This window comes from Haliaeetus leucocephalus, unplaced genomic scaffold (assembly GCF_000737465.1).
Source record: "Haliaeetus leucocephalus isolate CR32 unplaced genomic scaffold, Haliaeetus_leucocephalus-4.0 Scaffold0, whole genome shotgun sequence".
Classification (NCBI taxonomy): domain Eukaryota; kingdom Metazoa; phylum Chordata; class Aves; order Accipitriformes; family Accipitridae; genus Haliaeetus; species Haliaeetus leucocephalus.
In genome coordinates, this window is record NW_010972436.1 from 3,851,433 (window position 1) to 3,870,075 (window position 18,643).

At 40.9% G+C, this 18,643-nt stretch overlaps 1 protein-coding gene across 1 annotated transcript in view; it reads left to right on the forward strand.

Moving 5' to 3' along the window:
- CALCR (calcitonin receptor) overlaps positions 1-18,643 on the forward strand; it is a 119,776-nt gene that overhangs the window by 71,025 nt on the left and 30,108 nt on the right. The window contains exons 5-6 of the mRNA XM_010562536.1: positions 3,122-3,213; positions 10,137-10,263. Coding sequence (XP_010560838.1) covers positions 3,122-3,213; positions 10,137-10,263 — 219 coding nt within the window. The remainder of the gene's footprint in view (positions 1-3,121; positions 3,214-10,136; positions 10,264-18,643) is intronic.

Here is an 18,643-nt window from a genome sequence, read left to right on the forward strand (position 1 = left end):
TAGGGAGGCAACAAATGTAGTTCTGTTACCTATTATCCACGTTTCCAGAAGAACAATTTTGAACATCATTCAAGCAAAGTGCAGATAGAACACAAAGGAAAATTATACGTACATCGAGATTCTTCTGAAACAAAAAAAAATGGAAAATGCAGAAAGAATCTATCTTTACAGAAATGCCAAGTTAGATTATGACCTTTAATCCAAGTCTTCAAAAACAAGAGTATGCTTCATTTGTAGACTATTTCCATGGACCTACAGATAATATAATTAACTGAGTAGGAGGTATTCCTATTCAAGAATTCTGTTTCCTCAAGTGAAGAATTCTAGAGGGACAAAAAAAGAACATTTAAGTGTTTCTTTTAGAAGTTTTCTAAGCCCAGGATGACAAAATCTGCGTAAGCTAAAAATTTGGTGAGTCAGTGTGTTATAAGTCCTATATATCAGAACGGACATGACAGATTGCCAGTTCAAGGAGTGCAGAAATTAATAAAACAGTTCATTATTTGTTGAAGTTAACTGGAAATACCAACATGCTATACTTTTGAGGCAGATCACTTAAAAAAAAAAATTACTGTAGCCAGTTCTTTAAAATGTGGTGGTAGACCATATGCTTTGTTAGCTGATGGTTCAGTCCATTCTGATCTGTCTTTGTTGTTGTATTTGGAAAGCTTTTTTTGAGCAGTTACCATAGTAAGTTTACATGGAGTAATCAAAAATGCTATTGCTGAGCCCCAGATATACAGTTAAACTGATTTAGCAGTTGTACACTGAAAGGTAGATAGTTTGAATAACCAAGACTCCTCTGGGGTGCACATATACTTGCATGTAGCTATCTGGAAGCCTTTCCTACTTCTAGCTGCTTCAGGCTCAGGGTTGGATACAGGATAGGCAGCACAACAACATATTTTTGAACAGTTAATCTGTAAATTAAATTCAGGCTTAAAAATTATATCAGTCTAATATCGTGAAAAACCACAGCAACCACTTAGTATGGAGCAGCAGAAATGTCACATGCACACAGGTGCAAACCTCTCCCACTACTCTGTATTCAGAAAGTTGTCTCATCTTCTCTGCACTTTGCTCTTCCCTCTCTGGGGTTGCTGGTGCTTCAGAACAAGTTGTCAAGCATTTGCGCTTACTAGCAATGTTGTGGTTAGTCTTTGTGAAAGGAAACTAGGAGACCTAGGATATTTGCAGTAAATATGCATAGATATCCACAATTTGGTGAATGATATTTACACTCAGATCATGTCTGTTCTACATGGTCAGGATGGTGTAAATGTGACTTTGGCTTAAATTTGAATCAGGCCACCACCACCTAGGTTGATGAAAGCAGGAACTGATTCCAAAGTTGTAAAATGACTGAAGAACAACCTAAATAAGAAGATGTGCACCTTTGCTAAGAGAAATGGCTTTGTTTTCTAAATTTTATTCATATTTGTTTTCAAATAAAAGTTTAAAATTACTTGCAAACGCCACAAAAATGTGAGTGGCAAAACTTAGGGCTACAGAAAGCAATTCATCTAATTGTTGAAAAAAAGGAAAATTGCTCACGTGTAACAGAAAAATGAATGAAGTGGAGCTGAAAAGAAAATAAACCCAGCAGAGGAACTAAGGCCTGCTATCTAGTCTTTTTTTCAGGACAGGCTGATACTATCTTAGTGCTTTCAGAAAAGAAGGCAATGGTGAAGCCTGGCATGCGATTTAGCCTCCTGCAGTCTTCTGACAGCTGGATGATGCTTAAGAGCTTGGCTGAGACCAAAGTATGACATTTAAATACCACAGCATTCTGCAGCCCAGGTGCTGTCCTGTGATTTTGTTTTACTATTGGCATACAAAACATGGATAGGCCTATCTTAGATTTCACTGACATTAGTCAAAGTGAAAGCCCAATTATCTGTTCGTGCATACTGGTTTCACAGCACTGTAAGACCATCTAGTTGCCCAATAGCAAGGTGCACACCAGTGTGAACCAGAATGTGTCTCAGGCTGTGCTGTTCTAGTGTGGTAGGAGTTGAGAATAATTTTGATCTCATCTGCTGCTTTCATGATTCTGTAGGCCTTAATCGTCATTCCCCTCTGAATTCTCTCCAAAGGGGAGAATCCCAGCATTTGTACCCACTAGTCATAGCACAGCTACTCTACCTCAGTCATTTTAGTTGCTTTCTTTCCACCTTTCCTAGCTCTGCTGTGTCCATAAGGTGTGGAGACAAGAAACACACATGCATTTAAGATGTGCTATGAAAATTTGAAGCAGAGGCACAAGGATGTTCTACCCTCAGTGCCTTTCCTGATGATATCCAACATTTTGTTGGCATTTTGGCTGTCATTACACACTAAGCCAGTGATTCAGACAACTGGCCAGGATGATTCCAAAATCTCCTTCCCGAGTGCGGTTTCTAGTTCTGAGTTCAGCATTGTGTAGGCAGGGTTTAGATCATTTGTCCCTAGGTGTATCCCCCCACTTTTTTCTGTATTAAAGCTCATATGGCATCTTCTTGTCCCCTCAGTTATGTGAGGCCCTTCTGTAGTCCCTCACTATTACCTGGAAGACCTAAGTATCACCTGGAAACTTAGAGATTTCTCTGCATCAGGTTACTAATGAATATGTTGAACAAAAAGCCAGCCCTGATACCAGTCCTGAGGGCACCTAACCACTGACTCATCTCCAAAAGCGACGATTAAGATTTTTCTCCCTGTTGTTAAAGCTGCTTAAAAACAATAAAAGCTTTCTACCAGTCCTGTGGCAACCTATTTCCTTTAACAACTTTTTTTGTGTGGAAACTTGTCGTGGGCTTTTGAAAATCCGAATGTGTTATGTCTGCTGTGCTGTCCTAGAGCTCGGGAAAGTTAGTTACACATAGTGTGAGCAGAGATCTCACCAGTTACTTCAGCGCAGCAGAAACAGATCAACTCATCTAAGAAACACTTATCTCGTCTTTAGACCATGAGTCATGCTATTTAATAGACTGCTGATATTAAAAGTATATTGAAAAAGAACTTTTGAAAGAAAAGAAATACAAAATGGGGGGTTGATTTTGTAGATTCTTCCGCAATGAGAAAAAAAAAGTGAGTGCCTGCAAATTGTTCATGTTTGCCTTTTTTTTTTGTTAAATTGCAGATGGCGTTCATACTTTATTATATGGCGATCGTTGGCCATGCTTTGTCTATAACATCCCTGTTGATTTCCTTGGCAATTTTCTTCTATTTCAAGTAAGTGTTTCTTACAGACATTCTCTCCTCTTTCCCTGAGGGATCTCAAGTGGTAACCAAAGAAAAGATTGGAAGGAGACATGGCAGTGAGGAACAGCTCTTCTGAGTGCCTTTTTATATAATCCTGGTAAAAAAGTCTCAGCATAGGGTCTTTTCACCAATGGGACATGCAGTGCATAGCCAAGATCATGCTGTTAGATTTATCAATAGTGCTGTAAAAGTGCAGCCCATAGGGAAATGGTGTAATTGGGGGTGCGGTAGGGCCCTTCATTTACCAGTTGCCTATTGTTCCTTGAAGGGCATGTCCAGCCCCTGGGCAGGTGCAGTGACTACACAGGGCATTGGCTTGGAGCCCCCACCTCCTGAAGAACAGGAATACCTTCATCCGATGCTGAAGGACTGAGCTATTGACTTGAGTAGGTGCTTACAGGACTCAGCACTAAGAGTGAATCTGACACTAGTGAGTAGCCTGTCATCATCATTAAAAGGAAAAACAGTGATGTCCTATATCAGAACTTTAAAGGAGACTAAATTGAGATTCACTGAAAGCACTGCAGCTACTGTATGGCAACTTAACTAGAGCATTTAAATCTTATCCTTTAGTGAACCTGTCTGCACACCATTTATTATAATGTGTCTGCAGTGAAGGAGCAGAGGGAGCTCAGATTTGCTGTCAGACAGGCAGTCACAGGTTCAGCTGCAATCAGTAGTGAAGGGCTGTCTGGGAACAGCCTTCAGTTTTCAGCTCAGGGAAATGGTAAGCACTAGAAGACATCAAAGGCCGTGAAGAAAATATTCAAGAATAAACAACGGACAAGATCCTGAGCTATTGTACATCCAGAGCTATAATGACTTGCATAAGCTATATTGTCCTAGCTCTTTCAGCAATTTTTTTAAGGTATTTCACTTTTGTAACATTACTATAAACTGCAAACTTCCCCTACTGATAGCACACTCAGAAATCAGGGTTGTAATGTCCATTCACAGGTACTTTGATGAAACAGAATGATACATCCAGTATAATGACCCAATCTTACTGATGTCAGCAAATGCACATCAGTTACTTGCAAGCAGATAGCCAGACCATCAGTTCATGACCAGAGATAGAGAAATGCTCACCATCAATAAAGTATATATGGAGACAACTGCAAGATAATCTAAAAGGCCAGGTAAAGTTTTCCAAATGGATAAAGGTTTCCAAGGATACAAAGGAGTATTCCCCACACTGCTCACTGGGAAACAAAGTAAGACTTTTATTGCCAAAAAACTTACCTCATTCAAGAATAGAGAAAAACCCCAAACTCTTCAAAGAATGCAGTATTCTTTGAGCAGTCAAGAATACAAGGAAAAGGGAACACAAAAAAATCTTTTTTTCTTCACAAGCTTCTTTACAGATTTTAAGAAAGAATAGTTGCACACTAATGGCAACCTACAGTAACTAAAAGTCCATCACTGTTGTCATTGTAAGAGTATACTGTTTCAAGGTTGTAATTTAGCCTGCAAGAAATTATTTCAAACTAAATTGTGCCAGAACACAACTAGGCCTGTGTGAGAGTATTAGTAAGCTTATTTCTACATGAATGTCAACAGATTTGAGCCCTTGATGAGCATCCAAAATACAATTTTTTGTTTCTTTACCATCATCCTCATAGAAACATAAATTATATTCTTTTGTGTATTCATCAAACTATTTCAGCAGCTCAAAGACATATTTGCAATCCAGAAGTGTAGAATACTTCTAGGCATTAATTATCTTTCCAGCAGGCAGATAGAGAGCATGACTTTTGTATACAGGTCAGAATTTATCATTTGGTTTTATTTGGTTGATGTTTCTAGAAAAATGAAAGCCAAAAATAAGCCCTCAAATCTCCCAACTCAAATTTAACAAACACATCAATTGAGTTTTTTCAGATCTTAGTGACCAAAATAGTAACTGTGAATTATAAGCAGGTTCTAAATTAATACCTTCCCACTCATGCCAAATCATGAATGTATATATGCCTTATTTTCAAAAAGACCAGGGTTAGTTCTCCATAGAACCTTTATTTTCCGAAGCAGTTTTTCACACTGAAATTTCCAAGTCTGAAAAGGGAAAAATTGGTCATTTTTTCTATTCCTTTATCTTGCAGGCTTAACTTAAAACAAAGGGTATTTCTGTAAACATTCAGCTATTCCTTTTTGTCACCTGTAAGGCCAAGGAATCATAATGAAGCACAGCTAGTGCATTTTCTATCATGACCATTTGGTTTTAAACAGTTACCATGACTCTTTTAGTACAGACTTTTTATGTGTCTAAACTAACTGACATTTGTTAAGTGTCTTGGAATTGATAGATCTAATATTCCACAGCATAAGTGAAAAACTTCAATGCAATGTGACAAACTTTACATGCTAGATTGTGTGATATCATCAACTTCATTATCTGTGTTTCTGAGACGTGGGGTTTTGGCCACAAACGCACATATGAAGATTTGTAGAATCCATCAGCACACAGAATTCCAGCTTACACATGCACAGTAATTGCATAAATTTGGGAATAAAAAGAACCCCTTGCTGAACCCCACCTCCAGTGCACAAGGGATGGTTGCCTTGCTCTAAAAATCTGCAGTAAAGGTGCTCCACAAAACCCCAGATACCTTGTGCCAGTGCTTAAATCAGTTCTAGCCTCAGAGTCCCTGTATTATTTAATCTAAATCTTAGACGAGGCACCTTAGCCTATTTCTGGTCTCAATTTTCATCTATGCATACTACATATCTATGGATATGCTCAGGTTGTGTGCCTCCTAGCAGTAATTTCCTTACTAACATTATGCAAAGCTTGTCCCTGGTTACTTTATCTGCTGCTGGTCCCTGGAATGGTACACCACAGATGAGGGTGTCCATATGGGCTTGAAAAGGGTATGCTTAGTAAATTGAGCAGCCAGAAGAAGCTGGCATAAATCCTAGGGCTATACAATTAGATGTCTCTGCCTCAGCTGTCAAACAGGAAGGATAGTAAAAGAACAAGCCCCCAACATCACCACCACCAAGAGTGAGTCTAGGAAACATAGAAAAATGAAATAGTTGGACTTTGTATAGACTGAAAGAGTCTGTAAGATTACAAGCTCAAAATAGGTGGATCCCAAATACATGTTATGAATTCTGCTAATTTCCAGAGAGGCAGTTTGATGAGTGACTGTGATAATGTGCAGTAATCAGATACAGAGATAGCTAGAAACTGCCCAATGAACTGATGAAATCCCTTCCCATCTAAGTAAAGATGAAGAGGACAAAACCACAGACACAGTAATGCTTTGAGAAAACTGGGAAGAACACAATTTAATCTGATTTGAAATCCTATACCCAGGCTTCAGAGTTCTTTGGGACAGTAAAGACAGGTTCTGGTTAAATTGGCTGCCCAAAATGGATGAGGAAGGTGATTCCCTGCAGTGAGCGAGGCAGGATTAGGCTGACTCACTCTTAGCTCTGAGTCATGGACAACGCACAATCCTGACCGGTCCCAGGCCGCGCTGAAAGACTCATCTTTGCAGCAGCCTTCCAGACAGTAACACACCTCCTCCTCTCTTTCCTCCTCCACTTCTCCTTCCCCTTCCATGACTAATCCATGACACAAAGGTTACAGGAAGAAGTAGAGAAAGGAATTAAAACAAAGCACTGCAAAATGGGAGGACAAAGATGAAACCAAACTACAATCATAAGAAAGTGAGAATAAACCTGTATGGGCGCAGGGTTCATGTTACCTTCAGTTGTTCTCTATCATCTGGCTATGACAGCAATAGATTATTTGACCTTCAACAGAACGCGAGCTGTCAATCAGACAGTCAATCAGAGAGCAGGAGATTATTTCAGGACTGTATAATAGCCTTTGACTGTAGAGGCAGCAACAAACGGCTTGCAGAGGTTGCTGTTTCCCACATATAAGCCTCTCCTGGCAGAGCTTTATTTTCCTTTCAGTTTTGGGTATCAAGATTCATAATGATCTGGCATCACAGATGTTGCAGTACTTTTGGAAGGGAATACTGAATCAGTAGTGATGAGCATCACTAAGCAATACTAACTCATAACAGGAGACAGACTATTCATAAAGTAGTGTCTAACAGTTACGTGCATGATCACATTAATGTGATACTTTTATAATTGCAAACTGAGACCCCATTATCTTATACGATAAAATACAAAAGAGAAAAGGGACTCCTAGCTCCAGATCACTTCCAGTTGAATTATTAAAACAAAGACATTTGTATAAAGACAGATGGGAAGTACAATAAGTCTAGATTTGCCAGAATAATAGATGGTGTGTTGTGAATGCACCTGCAGTCTACTTGTTGCCAAGGCTTTTAAAGGGGGAGTTGAAGAAGGATAATGGGTGGAAAGATAATTTGTGGAAGTTTGTTGGGAGTCTTCCCCAGGGGTAAGGGAGAGCATGGTAGAAAGCATGAAAATAATTTGAAAATTAAACAAGTGGGTAGGAGATGGAAAATGGCTGGCAGTGAAAGGCAGTATTCTCAGTATTCATGAATGAGAAGAAATGACAGATTCATGAAGAAAATAATTCTAAAAACTCCTTGGAAGTCAAAATATCCTAGATGCCATATAGAAGTGGGGATAGGAACGCAAAAGTAAGGGTGACTCCGTGAGTAGATAGGAGAACCTATCTCTGCCAAAGGAAATGTAGGAGACATAGAATAAATGTGAAACATAGGGGAACCACGAGAAACACAGGAGACTCTGAAACTCTGAGACACAATTGATAGAGGCATAGTGACACAAAAAACTCACAATTTTTCAACACAGGTAACTGGATTAGTGATGCCTTCTTGCATACTGATTAATGAAGTGAAGTAGGGAGCATATAGAAAGATGGGTGGGGGGTGACAAGGAGCCTTCAAAAACACCATGAAGGAATGATTAGGAAATCAGGAAGAGGGCCAGAAAGAGAGCTAAGAGAGGTCAGAGAAGGAGAAGATTACAGATGTTTGTCAAAACCAGAAGAGAGGATGAATCAAGTAAGGGTTTTGGTTTTGCTAAAATGTTTTCCTCTCGGTGTGGGATGAGTCAGGCAGGTGCTGACGCCATTTTGAAGGCAAACACTGAAGGTCAAATTAAAAAAGTGAGGGTATGGAAATATATGCTTAATGATCTAGGTGGGCCTTTAACGTGAAAGCTGAAGTCAAGGAAAAAGGTGGGGAGTGTTGAGAGGAAAGGAGGAGAGCAACGCAGGAGTAAAACTAAGAGAGGACAGCAGGCAGGGAAAGGAGCTTGGACAGCAGGTGAAGGCAACATGCAGTGAAGGACAGTCCAAACTAATAAAGGAGTAAGAGTGGCAAAAGTCAAGCGGAGCAGTGAGGAAGGACAGAAATGGGAGTGGAGGCATGTGTACCTGGCAGAGATTTTCACAAAGGACTGTCTCTGTACCGGTACCCATGTAGACAGGCAGCTGGAGAGACAAGAGTCTACATTTCTGTGGCCAAGTGCAGCAAACTGAAACCGCACCTGGCTCCATATCTGGTGCTCATCAGTTGCCAATATCTGATACTAAAGGAAGAATATAAAATCAGGGCAAGTGTAAGGAGATATTCTCATTCCTAGCCCCCAGGACCTACATCTCATGGACATCCTGAACCAAAGAAGGTATCTTGGTAAATAAGGAGGTCAACAAAAGTGATGAGCATTGCAGGATGATGATGACCATAACCAGAAAGATGACCTCAAGCTAAAGGAAGAATTCCATCCAATGACTCAGAAAATAGGTATATGGAGAACTAAGAATAAGTGGCAGGTGACCAAGGAGCTAAAAAGGGAAAATAAATACATAAACAAACAAGCAAAATTAGCAGAAAAGAGCTCACTTGGTTAGATTAGATCTCTGTTTTTAAAGAAAGTGCATTCTGCATTGACATCCACACGCAAAGCATCAGAAAGTCACAGCCTGTGCTCCTTTCCAGACTGCAGAAGACTCCTAGTTCCAAGGGGGGAAGCTTACCTCAGCGAGACAGCAATACTTGCTCTTCTTAGCTGTTTTTTATCTACCAGTTTTGCCTGCTTGCTCTCAGTGATCACTGAATACAGACATCACAGCATTATCTAACAACTCCATGATTGCCTTTCTGCAATCACCTCCTGCCAGCCCCGGGCTGTGCTCCGGGACATGGAGCACTGCAGGGATGTTGTTCCCTGCATCAGGGGTAGCGGAGGAGGTGGCATGAGGATTTGGGCATGAATTAGAAAGGGGAGACGGTTCAGGTCTGAAACTGCAGTCATGATTTGGTTTCACAAGAATTCTGCAAACTTCTCTTGTGAAATTCTGCTACGCACACTAGCAGAAATCCTACCCTCCCCCAAATCAGTCATTCGGAAAAGATTGTTGCTCCTTCTAAGCAGGAAAACAACCTCTTCTGGTTTGGGATCTCAGCTGGAGTTAGAAACATTCAGGATAACAACACAAATCTCCCTGTAATTTAAGGAGATTCCTGCCCAAATTTCCCATCCTGTCTCACCACTAATTCCTACAGTAACAAATAATTTTCATCTGAATATTTGAGAAATTCCCTGAGTCTCCAGGGAACAGTTACTTATAAAGCAGTATTCCTGATGTTCATTACTTGTATCATGCGCATCTAATAATTCTCAGGGTTCTGCTTCACCACTTAATATCTCGATTGCCATGAAATAAAGAAAGGCATCAAGGGCTGAGAATGTAGCCGGATGGCTCTTTACAGCGTGGTCTAAAAAGCATGTGGTGCTAAACAGGTGTAAAAACAAAACCAAAAATTTGTTAGAGGTTATGACTGCAATGTAAGGCATGTATTTTCCGATTATGCCTTGCCAAAAGGCATTCTTGAGAGACTGTTGCCAGAAAGAGCTCGTTAAAGTGACATCAGAAGAAAAATACTAATTTACGATGTGTGCTACATATTTTTCAGGAGCCTCAGCTGTCAAAGGATAACACTGCATAAGAATTTGTTTTTTTCTTACGTGCTGAACTCCATGTTTACAATTGCCCACCTCATTGCTGTTGTGCCTAACCCTGGCCTTGTAAAAAGGGATCCTGTAAGTACTGCATGACTCCTCTCCATCTTAACACCCAAGTAAAATTACTACGGCCATGCCAAAACCAGACATTCCCATTCACCAGTTAACGTTAGCCATCTGGTAAAACACACATGGAAGGTGCAGATTCTGAGGACTTCACTCAACCTTACTCAGATCTTTCACAGAGCAATAGAAATCTTTGAATCTGGTACAAGAAGCAGCCTCAGACTTGCTCCAGCCAGCCCATCCATACAAACATGTGTCAGATCCCCACCTCTCTCGGCACTACCTGACTTTTCCCAGCAAAGACAGGTGCCCTTGGTGGCCGCGTGTCCTTTCCCACAAGCACACATGGTAGGGAGGGGCAGGGATGGAGAGAGAGACAACTTTTTTCAAAATACTGCCCCAAAAGATCTGTTTGCTGCATTTTTTTTCTTAGGAGGTGGTAAATCAAACCATAGCTTGCTTCACTGCTCTTAGTGACACAAATTGTGCCAGCCCCTCACGTGCTAAATAAGTGTGGCAGATCTCAGTCACACAGCTCTGATCTTGCTCTCTAACAGAGCAATTGCATTGTGCTCGCTGTCGTTACAGCAGCCCCAGCTGATGTGAAATTAATGCAAGCCTGGGAATCTCTCAAGTTATGTCACAACACTGATCAGCTTGTCTTCTAATAAGATCATTCAATTACAGTTCAACCATTTATCTGCTTCTAATTTTGTGAGAGCAATTAAACATTAGCACCTGATATTATCTGATCACGTGTGTCTCAAATGTGTGCTGGTTAAGTAAGCTAATTAAAGCTTACTGGTTAAGTAAGCTAATTAAAGCAGGAAATATATAGACTAAAGAAAACATCACCAGTCCCAGGGACCATCTGGAGATTAAAAAATAGAAGAGCAGAAAAATAATTAAAAAATCACATGTTTTGTTTCTCCTTATTGCATAGCATCATATGTACGTAGCCTGTGCAAGAGATGCAACGAAAATACACTTGATATTTGAAGACAAAAAGCTGACAGATGATATCAGACACCTAAATTGAAGTAAGATCATTGCCCCAGGGTTAAAAGCAGTACCTCCTGACAGCAGAAGTAAATTTTCTGAAGTGCTTTAAACTAAAAGTTGAGGCCATGGCGAGTACTCTTACGCTTTAAGATTTCATTAAAAAACTGTATCTAGTGCCTTTGGGCTGGAGCTTTATTTGGACTGAAATCTTGACCCCAGTGAAGTCAATGACAAAGCTCTCAGAGGCTTTGGTAGAGCCACATACCCACAGGACAGGTACCGGCACACTGAGCATCACCCAATGAAAACCCCCCCACCTTCCATTGCTATGGCAACAGACAGTATAGAAATTACATAAGTGGTTACCTTTGGAGGCTGCGGAGCCCCAGAGCAGTGCGGAGGTTCATGCATGCAGTCAGCTTTCAGGTCTCTGGCCTGAATATGAAGAGGCACCTTAGTGCTGACTACAGTCACAGAAATTGCCCAAGCGGTGTCCTTCCACTGATGTTACCGAATACAGCTGTGTTAGCAAACCTGGCTGCAGCTAGTTAGCTAAGCACATGTTTTGATGAACAAAGCCTTTGTTTTTCACTTTCTTCTTCCAAACCAGATTCACATGTCTTTGAGTCAGCAGTGAACTGCTGTCTAGAGGCGAGGTGCAAAACTTGGGGCCAGAAGACCTGGGGTCTCCCATTTTCATTCTGCAGTCAAATATGGGATGAGAGTACACTCACTGCTTAATCCTGCCTCATGTTCTAGATTTCCCTTCCTTAAAAAAATATCAGAAAAAAAACAGGTGAGGTGACCTGTTAATATGTTCAGTCTCCCAACAATACTAGGAAGTGTATTCTGTTATTTTAGTAACGTAATAAACTTGTAAATACATGACTGGGAAAAGAAAATGAACAGCCAGGGGCAAGTTTTTAACATGTGATGAAATTACATATAGTCTCAATATGAGTATATGAAGACTTAAAGGATTTACGTTAAAAATTTACTGATCCCACCAGGTAGATTCCCATAATATTTTAATTTTAATGCCGATTAACAGAGCAAATGAAGGCTTTATAGCTTGTTTTTTTCTGTCTGTACCGCACCCTCTGTTTTATTAAGTCCATCTTAAGATGACTACTTCTGACTTCCTGTAGTTTGCTGCATTTATCCACTTTCCACCTATGCATCTTCCGAGCTTGACAGGCTCATGTGTGTGTGCCTCCTACCTCTGATATATACAGAAATAGTGAAGTGTGTAGAAGGAATTTCAAACAGTCACAGATACCCCTTATGTAGTGTCCATATACAGAGATGAAGTTGGTGGTAATTACTCTGCAAAATAATAAATGTGTTTCCACCCCAATAGCTCCAGCTTTTTTTTCCCTGCCTAAAGTTTCACAATAGATTTTAAATATGCAATGCCATGGGAAAATACTTACGGTGAATACTTATTTATGAAGATATCAACAAATCCATATAATTTTGAGAGAAGAAAGAAGGTTCTGTTAAATAACAAAGAGAAAAGACAGGAGGAGCAAGAAAGGAAATTCATCCCTAACACCAAGACACCCACATTCTTCCTGTGATCCAGACACAAAAGATCTGAGACAATCCAAAGCATCATTTACATGAGGAGAGGCCGTACTGCATGTTACTCACATATAGTTTGCTGCACAGAGTTAAACTCTTTGGTGATCGTTCTGCTCATGTAAAATGGTAAGTCAAGCTGCTTTTTTGATACATCTTGATTTGCTTTTTTATCTCATTTTTTCCTGCTTTCTGGTTATATAATTCTCTCTCTCTCTCTTTCTCTCTCTCTGATTTATCTGGATCTGAAATGATTGAAGAGAAAGATGTGAGCCCAGGTGGCCATACAAGAAACGAAGAAGCAATGAAGAAGTTTCAGGGACATTGAACAAAAATAAATAGGACATGTGTATGAACACTTATTTACATGTACTGAAAAATGTTACGTGAGCTAATTTTTTGCATGTTGTATCTGAAGTAGCAACTGCATCAATTACACTATTACTGGAACACATTTTATAGGAAGGGGTATCTTCTATCACCTTCTTAAATGAGACTGTCCCACAGAAGAATGGTGATCTGTGAACAGCACAATATGTTCTCCATTAAAAACCCTGGAAATAGAAATGAAACTCTTGCTGCCTAATCTGTTAATACAGTCTTGCACATCAGATCTGTATTTTTCATTTTTTGTATTCCACAAGGCTAGTAATTTCAATATTCAGTACTGACAGGGGTAAAGGAAGACACAGCTAATGACTGAAGGGATAGCTCTGCTAATGAGAAACTGAATAATTGATCAGCTCCATGGGCACCAATATAAATATGTTTGTAGATGGGACTAAGTTTGGTTACAAATCAGTGATGGCTCAGTAATTAGAACCTCTTTCAGAAAAGCTTTAAGAGATCTTACTGTATTTTTATCACTTTCCTGTTCTAGTGGAGATACCTGTTCTCTTCTTTCTCCAGGCTTTTCTGTAGCCTCTTCACCTTTCATGTGGTAGTTTCACCCTTGTTTCTGTGTTATATGGTGTGAAAATTTTTATTTCAATTGCAGTTTTAGAGTCCATAGCAAGGGCCAGTGCTCCCCTGGTAGCTCCTGGGAGCCCTGCGTGGGGTCTCATGCTTGGCTATGGTATCAGAGAGTAAGGACCCAGCATCCATTCAGGCATGCTCCAATCTCACTGTCAAGTCCCAGCTCTCTGCCACACAGCTTATTTATGCCTTATTGTATAAATAATCTGTACATGGGTACAGCAGCAGAGCTGGTAACGGAGAACCCAAAACAATACATGTTTTATTACAAACACCATGATTTCATTTTCACAGCAAGGACAGGTTGGGCGTGGGCTGGGCTGAGCCTGGCAAAGTCTCCTTTCCACTAGCAGTATCTGTAACTTGCTCAGCTCTTGAACATTGGGTGTGATAGGCTGAAGCCTGTTTTTGCCTCCTTGTGTAGATGTAGATATACTTTAAAGATCCTTAGCTGGTTTACCATTCTAGCTGATGGTGCAGCATGCACTCTCTGTCTCTGACAAGAGCACATAGTCCCCTCCCTTTCCCATGCATATTGCTAAAGTTTCTATCACTGCAGGCATGAGGTGGGGTGAAAAAGGGCACTTGGTTTAATTGTACTGCCTGAAACCCATCTCCTGGTAGAAGGCAAGCCTTCAGGAGAAACCACTAAGCTGCTTCCTACTCAGCATTATTAGTGAGACAAAGAGAAAGTGAGAAGAAGAGCACAAAAGCTGGTGTACACTAGCATTACACTCTTCAAAACAAGGCCATGGTAGTAGTAATATTAAAAAATCTAGTATCCTCATGGACACTAGAACACTATAAATAATCTCACCATTGACAAATTCAAGTGAAAACCATGACTGCCCAAGTGTATTAGGTTTTCCTCCCTATCACACTAAAACAGTAGAAATAAAACATTGAGCTGTGGGGGCAGATGAGGAGTGTATAAAGGGTAGTTACTGTGATTTATGAGGTTACAATACTGGTGACTTCCCCTATTCTTAAAGGAATAGGGAGGGAATGAGAGCGAAGAAAACAAAGGAGATTCACAGCATTTCAGGAACAGTATCAATGTTAGGACTTTTTACCATATAAATGTTACTTTGTCATCTCTTGTTGCTTTCAGTTCCTTCTGATGTAGCCTGGCAGAGCCTGGGGGTTTTTAAAACATGTTTTTCTCAAATGAGAGGCTCATAGTTGATAACAGTGAAGATAAATGGCACTGCTGTTCCACGTGACTTGTGTTTGCCTCAATAGTCCCAGCAGTCCTCATGGTGCAGCCCCCTTGGAAGCAGCAAAGGTGGAACTCCACAAAGACGAAGGGCGCTTTGATCCTCTGAGTTGTTTCATGTATTGTGCTCAGGGTAGAGCTTCAGGAGGCTGTGTTCTTGTTAAATAATTTGATTCTTTATTGATGTAACTATTTCCAGAGCTTTCCTGTCACTCTCAAAGCATCTCCAAAGTCTTTCATCTTAGTACATCTGTTCCTCCATCCTGCTTCCACTACATTACTTACAGGGGCCTCTGCAGCCCATTTAGCCCTGAAGAGATGACTCAAAGCTATTCTAGACTAATGTCTAGATGCAAAAGTAATCAAAGACCAAACTTTTAATAGAGAATTACTAGCCAATGCCTAGCGGTCATGTGTCCCAAATCTTCTAGTGTATCATCTTCTATGCTAGAAGAGGGTCAGTGTTCTTGTGAAAGCTGTCATCATCTTGCCTACAAGCTCTTCATCTAACAAAGGGTCCAACTGGCTGTTTAAAACATTGCCCTTCTGCTGCTTTGGGTATAGGAATGACGCTTGGTGAGACCGGGCCCATAGTATATTTGTGAATTTACAAATTGTGCAAATTTTGTACATTTGCAGATTATATTTGTGCATTGACTTCACTAGGACAAACTGGGTCAGCAAGGTTGACCTGGGGAGAATAAAATGTGTTACTTGCTTTTGTGTAAGTCAAAGAGGGCCAAAGTCAGTCTCCAGTTACACTCATGCCAAGCTCTTTTGAAGTCAAAGGTTTTCTACCAGTTTTGTGTCTCATCACACCATGTTCAGTGACGAAATTCTGGCAATTTTTGTTCAGCTTCAAAGTAAAACAGGGAACAAAAGTGCCGGTTGTGGGAAAGTGAACCAAACCCTTTAATTCATCATCTACAAGCAAAGGACTGAGGCTGTGCTTTGGACTTTGCAGGTGCCCCAGAATAATTTTTGGCATCTACAAATAAATATGCAAATCCCATTAGTTTTCCTTTGCCTGAGCAGGTACATGAAGACAAGCTCACATCTCCCATCCCTCCCATTTCCCCTGTGACAGCTGCCTGTCTTGTCATTAGCATTCACTAGTAAAGCAGAGGAGTGAGTTTCGAGTGGCACAAGTTCTTTCCTGACATAGGAAATGCTATACCAGGACAGGAGAATCACAAACTATCTTTTGGAACAGGAACCAGTGAAGTCACTAACATCCTTCTAAGATCCATTTAACTTTTTCTTTTTTAAAAACACCAAAAAGGATGCCACTGCTAATTGGGAAACCAATAGAAAGAGAGGGAGAACAGGAAGGCTTGGCTCTAATGCTCAGGTTTAGAGAGAAACTGTCCCAGGGAAGAGGCATTTCTGAATTCGACTACAAAGTACCATATCACATTTCTGAGGTTCATAGCTGTGATGGCTGAGCCTGAGAGGTGCAAGCAAGCACAGTCCCTGATGTGCATGTGTCTACAGGGGTGTCACCTCAGGAGGTGATGGGGAAAAGAAATTCCTGCTCTATCTGCCTATGCCTTCATCCACAAAAGAGAACTGACACATGGAGAGGACAGTGCTCCTGCTGCCATTGCATTTCTCTAGTATCAGCAGAATTGCACTTCTTGGTACAATTTTTTGCTTCCTAGCAGCATTTGCTGTCTAGACTTCCCCTCACCAGTCCTGTCCAGCCCTGCTAAGCTGCAGGGACAAGGAAAATGGAGCAGTACTGTGCAGGATGCACAGGAACAGGATCTCCTGCTCTCCAGCTCTGGCACCCAGGAGCAGCCAGCATGGGATCACTAACAGCGTCCTATGCCTGTGAGCAAAGGGCAGTGTGACCTTCCTTGGAGGCAGGGAATGACTGTGACTTCAGTTCAGGAGCATGTGTTTGCCTTCAAGAGGATGAGTTTGATGCTGGTGAATCATTTGCAAATGAAGTTTCTGCCAGCAGTAAGCTCAGGGGCACTGCCAGGACTGTGCTGCACCAGTTTTACCCCCACTGAAATCACTGGATTGCACTGGCGTAACACTGAAGTAATTCAGATGTAAATCAGAATCTCTTCTTCCATCCTAGGAAAGATCAAATCTTCCCACTCCTACGAGGTTCAATGAGATTAATGCAGACTAAAGGACGTTGTGAATTCAGAACCAGCCATATTCAAACAATTCTCACAAATTTGCAGGCTGGAATAATATCTGCATTCATTTTAAGACAGATCTGTCAGGGTCTAAATGGCATGAAACAGAGCAGTAATTCCCATCATTTTTCCCAAGGTCTTTATATTCTTGTTTATATTCTCAAAACTCTCAGAGTAATGGAGGAAACAAAGCACCATGTAATCCTGGTGGTGTCAGATTCACTGATCTGATGTGGCGTGCCATGCCCAGAATATGAAGTATGGATGATTAAAGGACATTCACAGCATTCATAAATGACACTTCTGTGAAGAGTATTTGTGGTTTATGCAGAACAACTGAATTTGGGCTGCAAAGAAGTCAGTCAGTCACCATCTCTGAAAAAGATCTGAGCTTTCTCAACAACGTTATTATGGTTGCTTTCTCCATGGGAAGGCACCATCAGATTAACAGCTGCCATCAGGAGGGGGAAAAAAGAGATTTAAGAGTCTAAGAATAAATATTTATTTTGGGACAGATTTCCTCATCTTACTTTCCTCAGGAATTATTCTGTCTACATTTCAGTTGCTTGCTCTTCTAAAGCAGTATCTATTAGTAGGCTCAGGTTTCTCAAAACTGTTGCAACATCACAACAGGAGGGGTGATAGCTTTCATGTAGCCCAGTCCCAAGGTATTTTGTGTCAAAATAACCCAGGCTTTATCAGATCCTGTGGATGGTATTTCGGCAGTGTGGTCCCTACATGCAGCCTCTTATTTAGGAGTCAGAGTACCATTTCCTCCAGACATTTAATTCCAGAAAGGACTTTGTACTGCAAAATGCATTGTCCTGAAGCTGAAGGCATCAGGTTTTCAGGCTGCATCTTTTCTGCTCAGGCGAGGAAGACCTGCACTCTCAGCCACAGCAAGGATGGAAGCCGAATATCCATCACGCAGGCCAAACTGCAGATTTAAATGTCTCTGTCAAAAGTCTGATCTAACCTGTCATTCTGCCTGATCATTGTCCACCTGCACCAACTCTGGACCCTGAAGCTCTGCCATTGTGGCAGTGAGAAGTGAGCACTCCCAGCACAGCTGTTTTCAAAATCAGCAAAACATCAGCATCCCCAGTCTTGCTGTCATCGACTGCAATTTTCCTGTTTGGCCACAGTGTACATTTGCAGCCACTGGGGTTTTTATATGAGGTTGTCATAGCAAAGCACACGCTGGCTGTATGTGCAAAACGAGTGAATCCACTCCAGATTTGCTAAAATTCATGACATGCCTCCAGAACTGCTGCTCAAGAAAGGTGTACTTATTTTACCCTCAGAACGGAGCTGTAGCGATCCCTGCAAGGCTGTTAGTCTTTCACAGTATGGAGTTGTGCTTGACGGAGTTCTGACACTAATTCAATTCTTGCATGTTTTACTGAGGCTTTTTATCATTTTTCCCTTTGTTTTTCCTCAAGAAATGGAGGAGGTTTGTAATTAC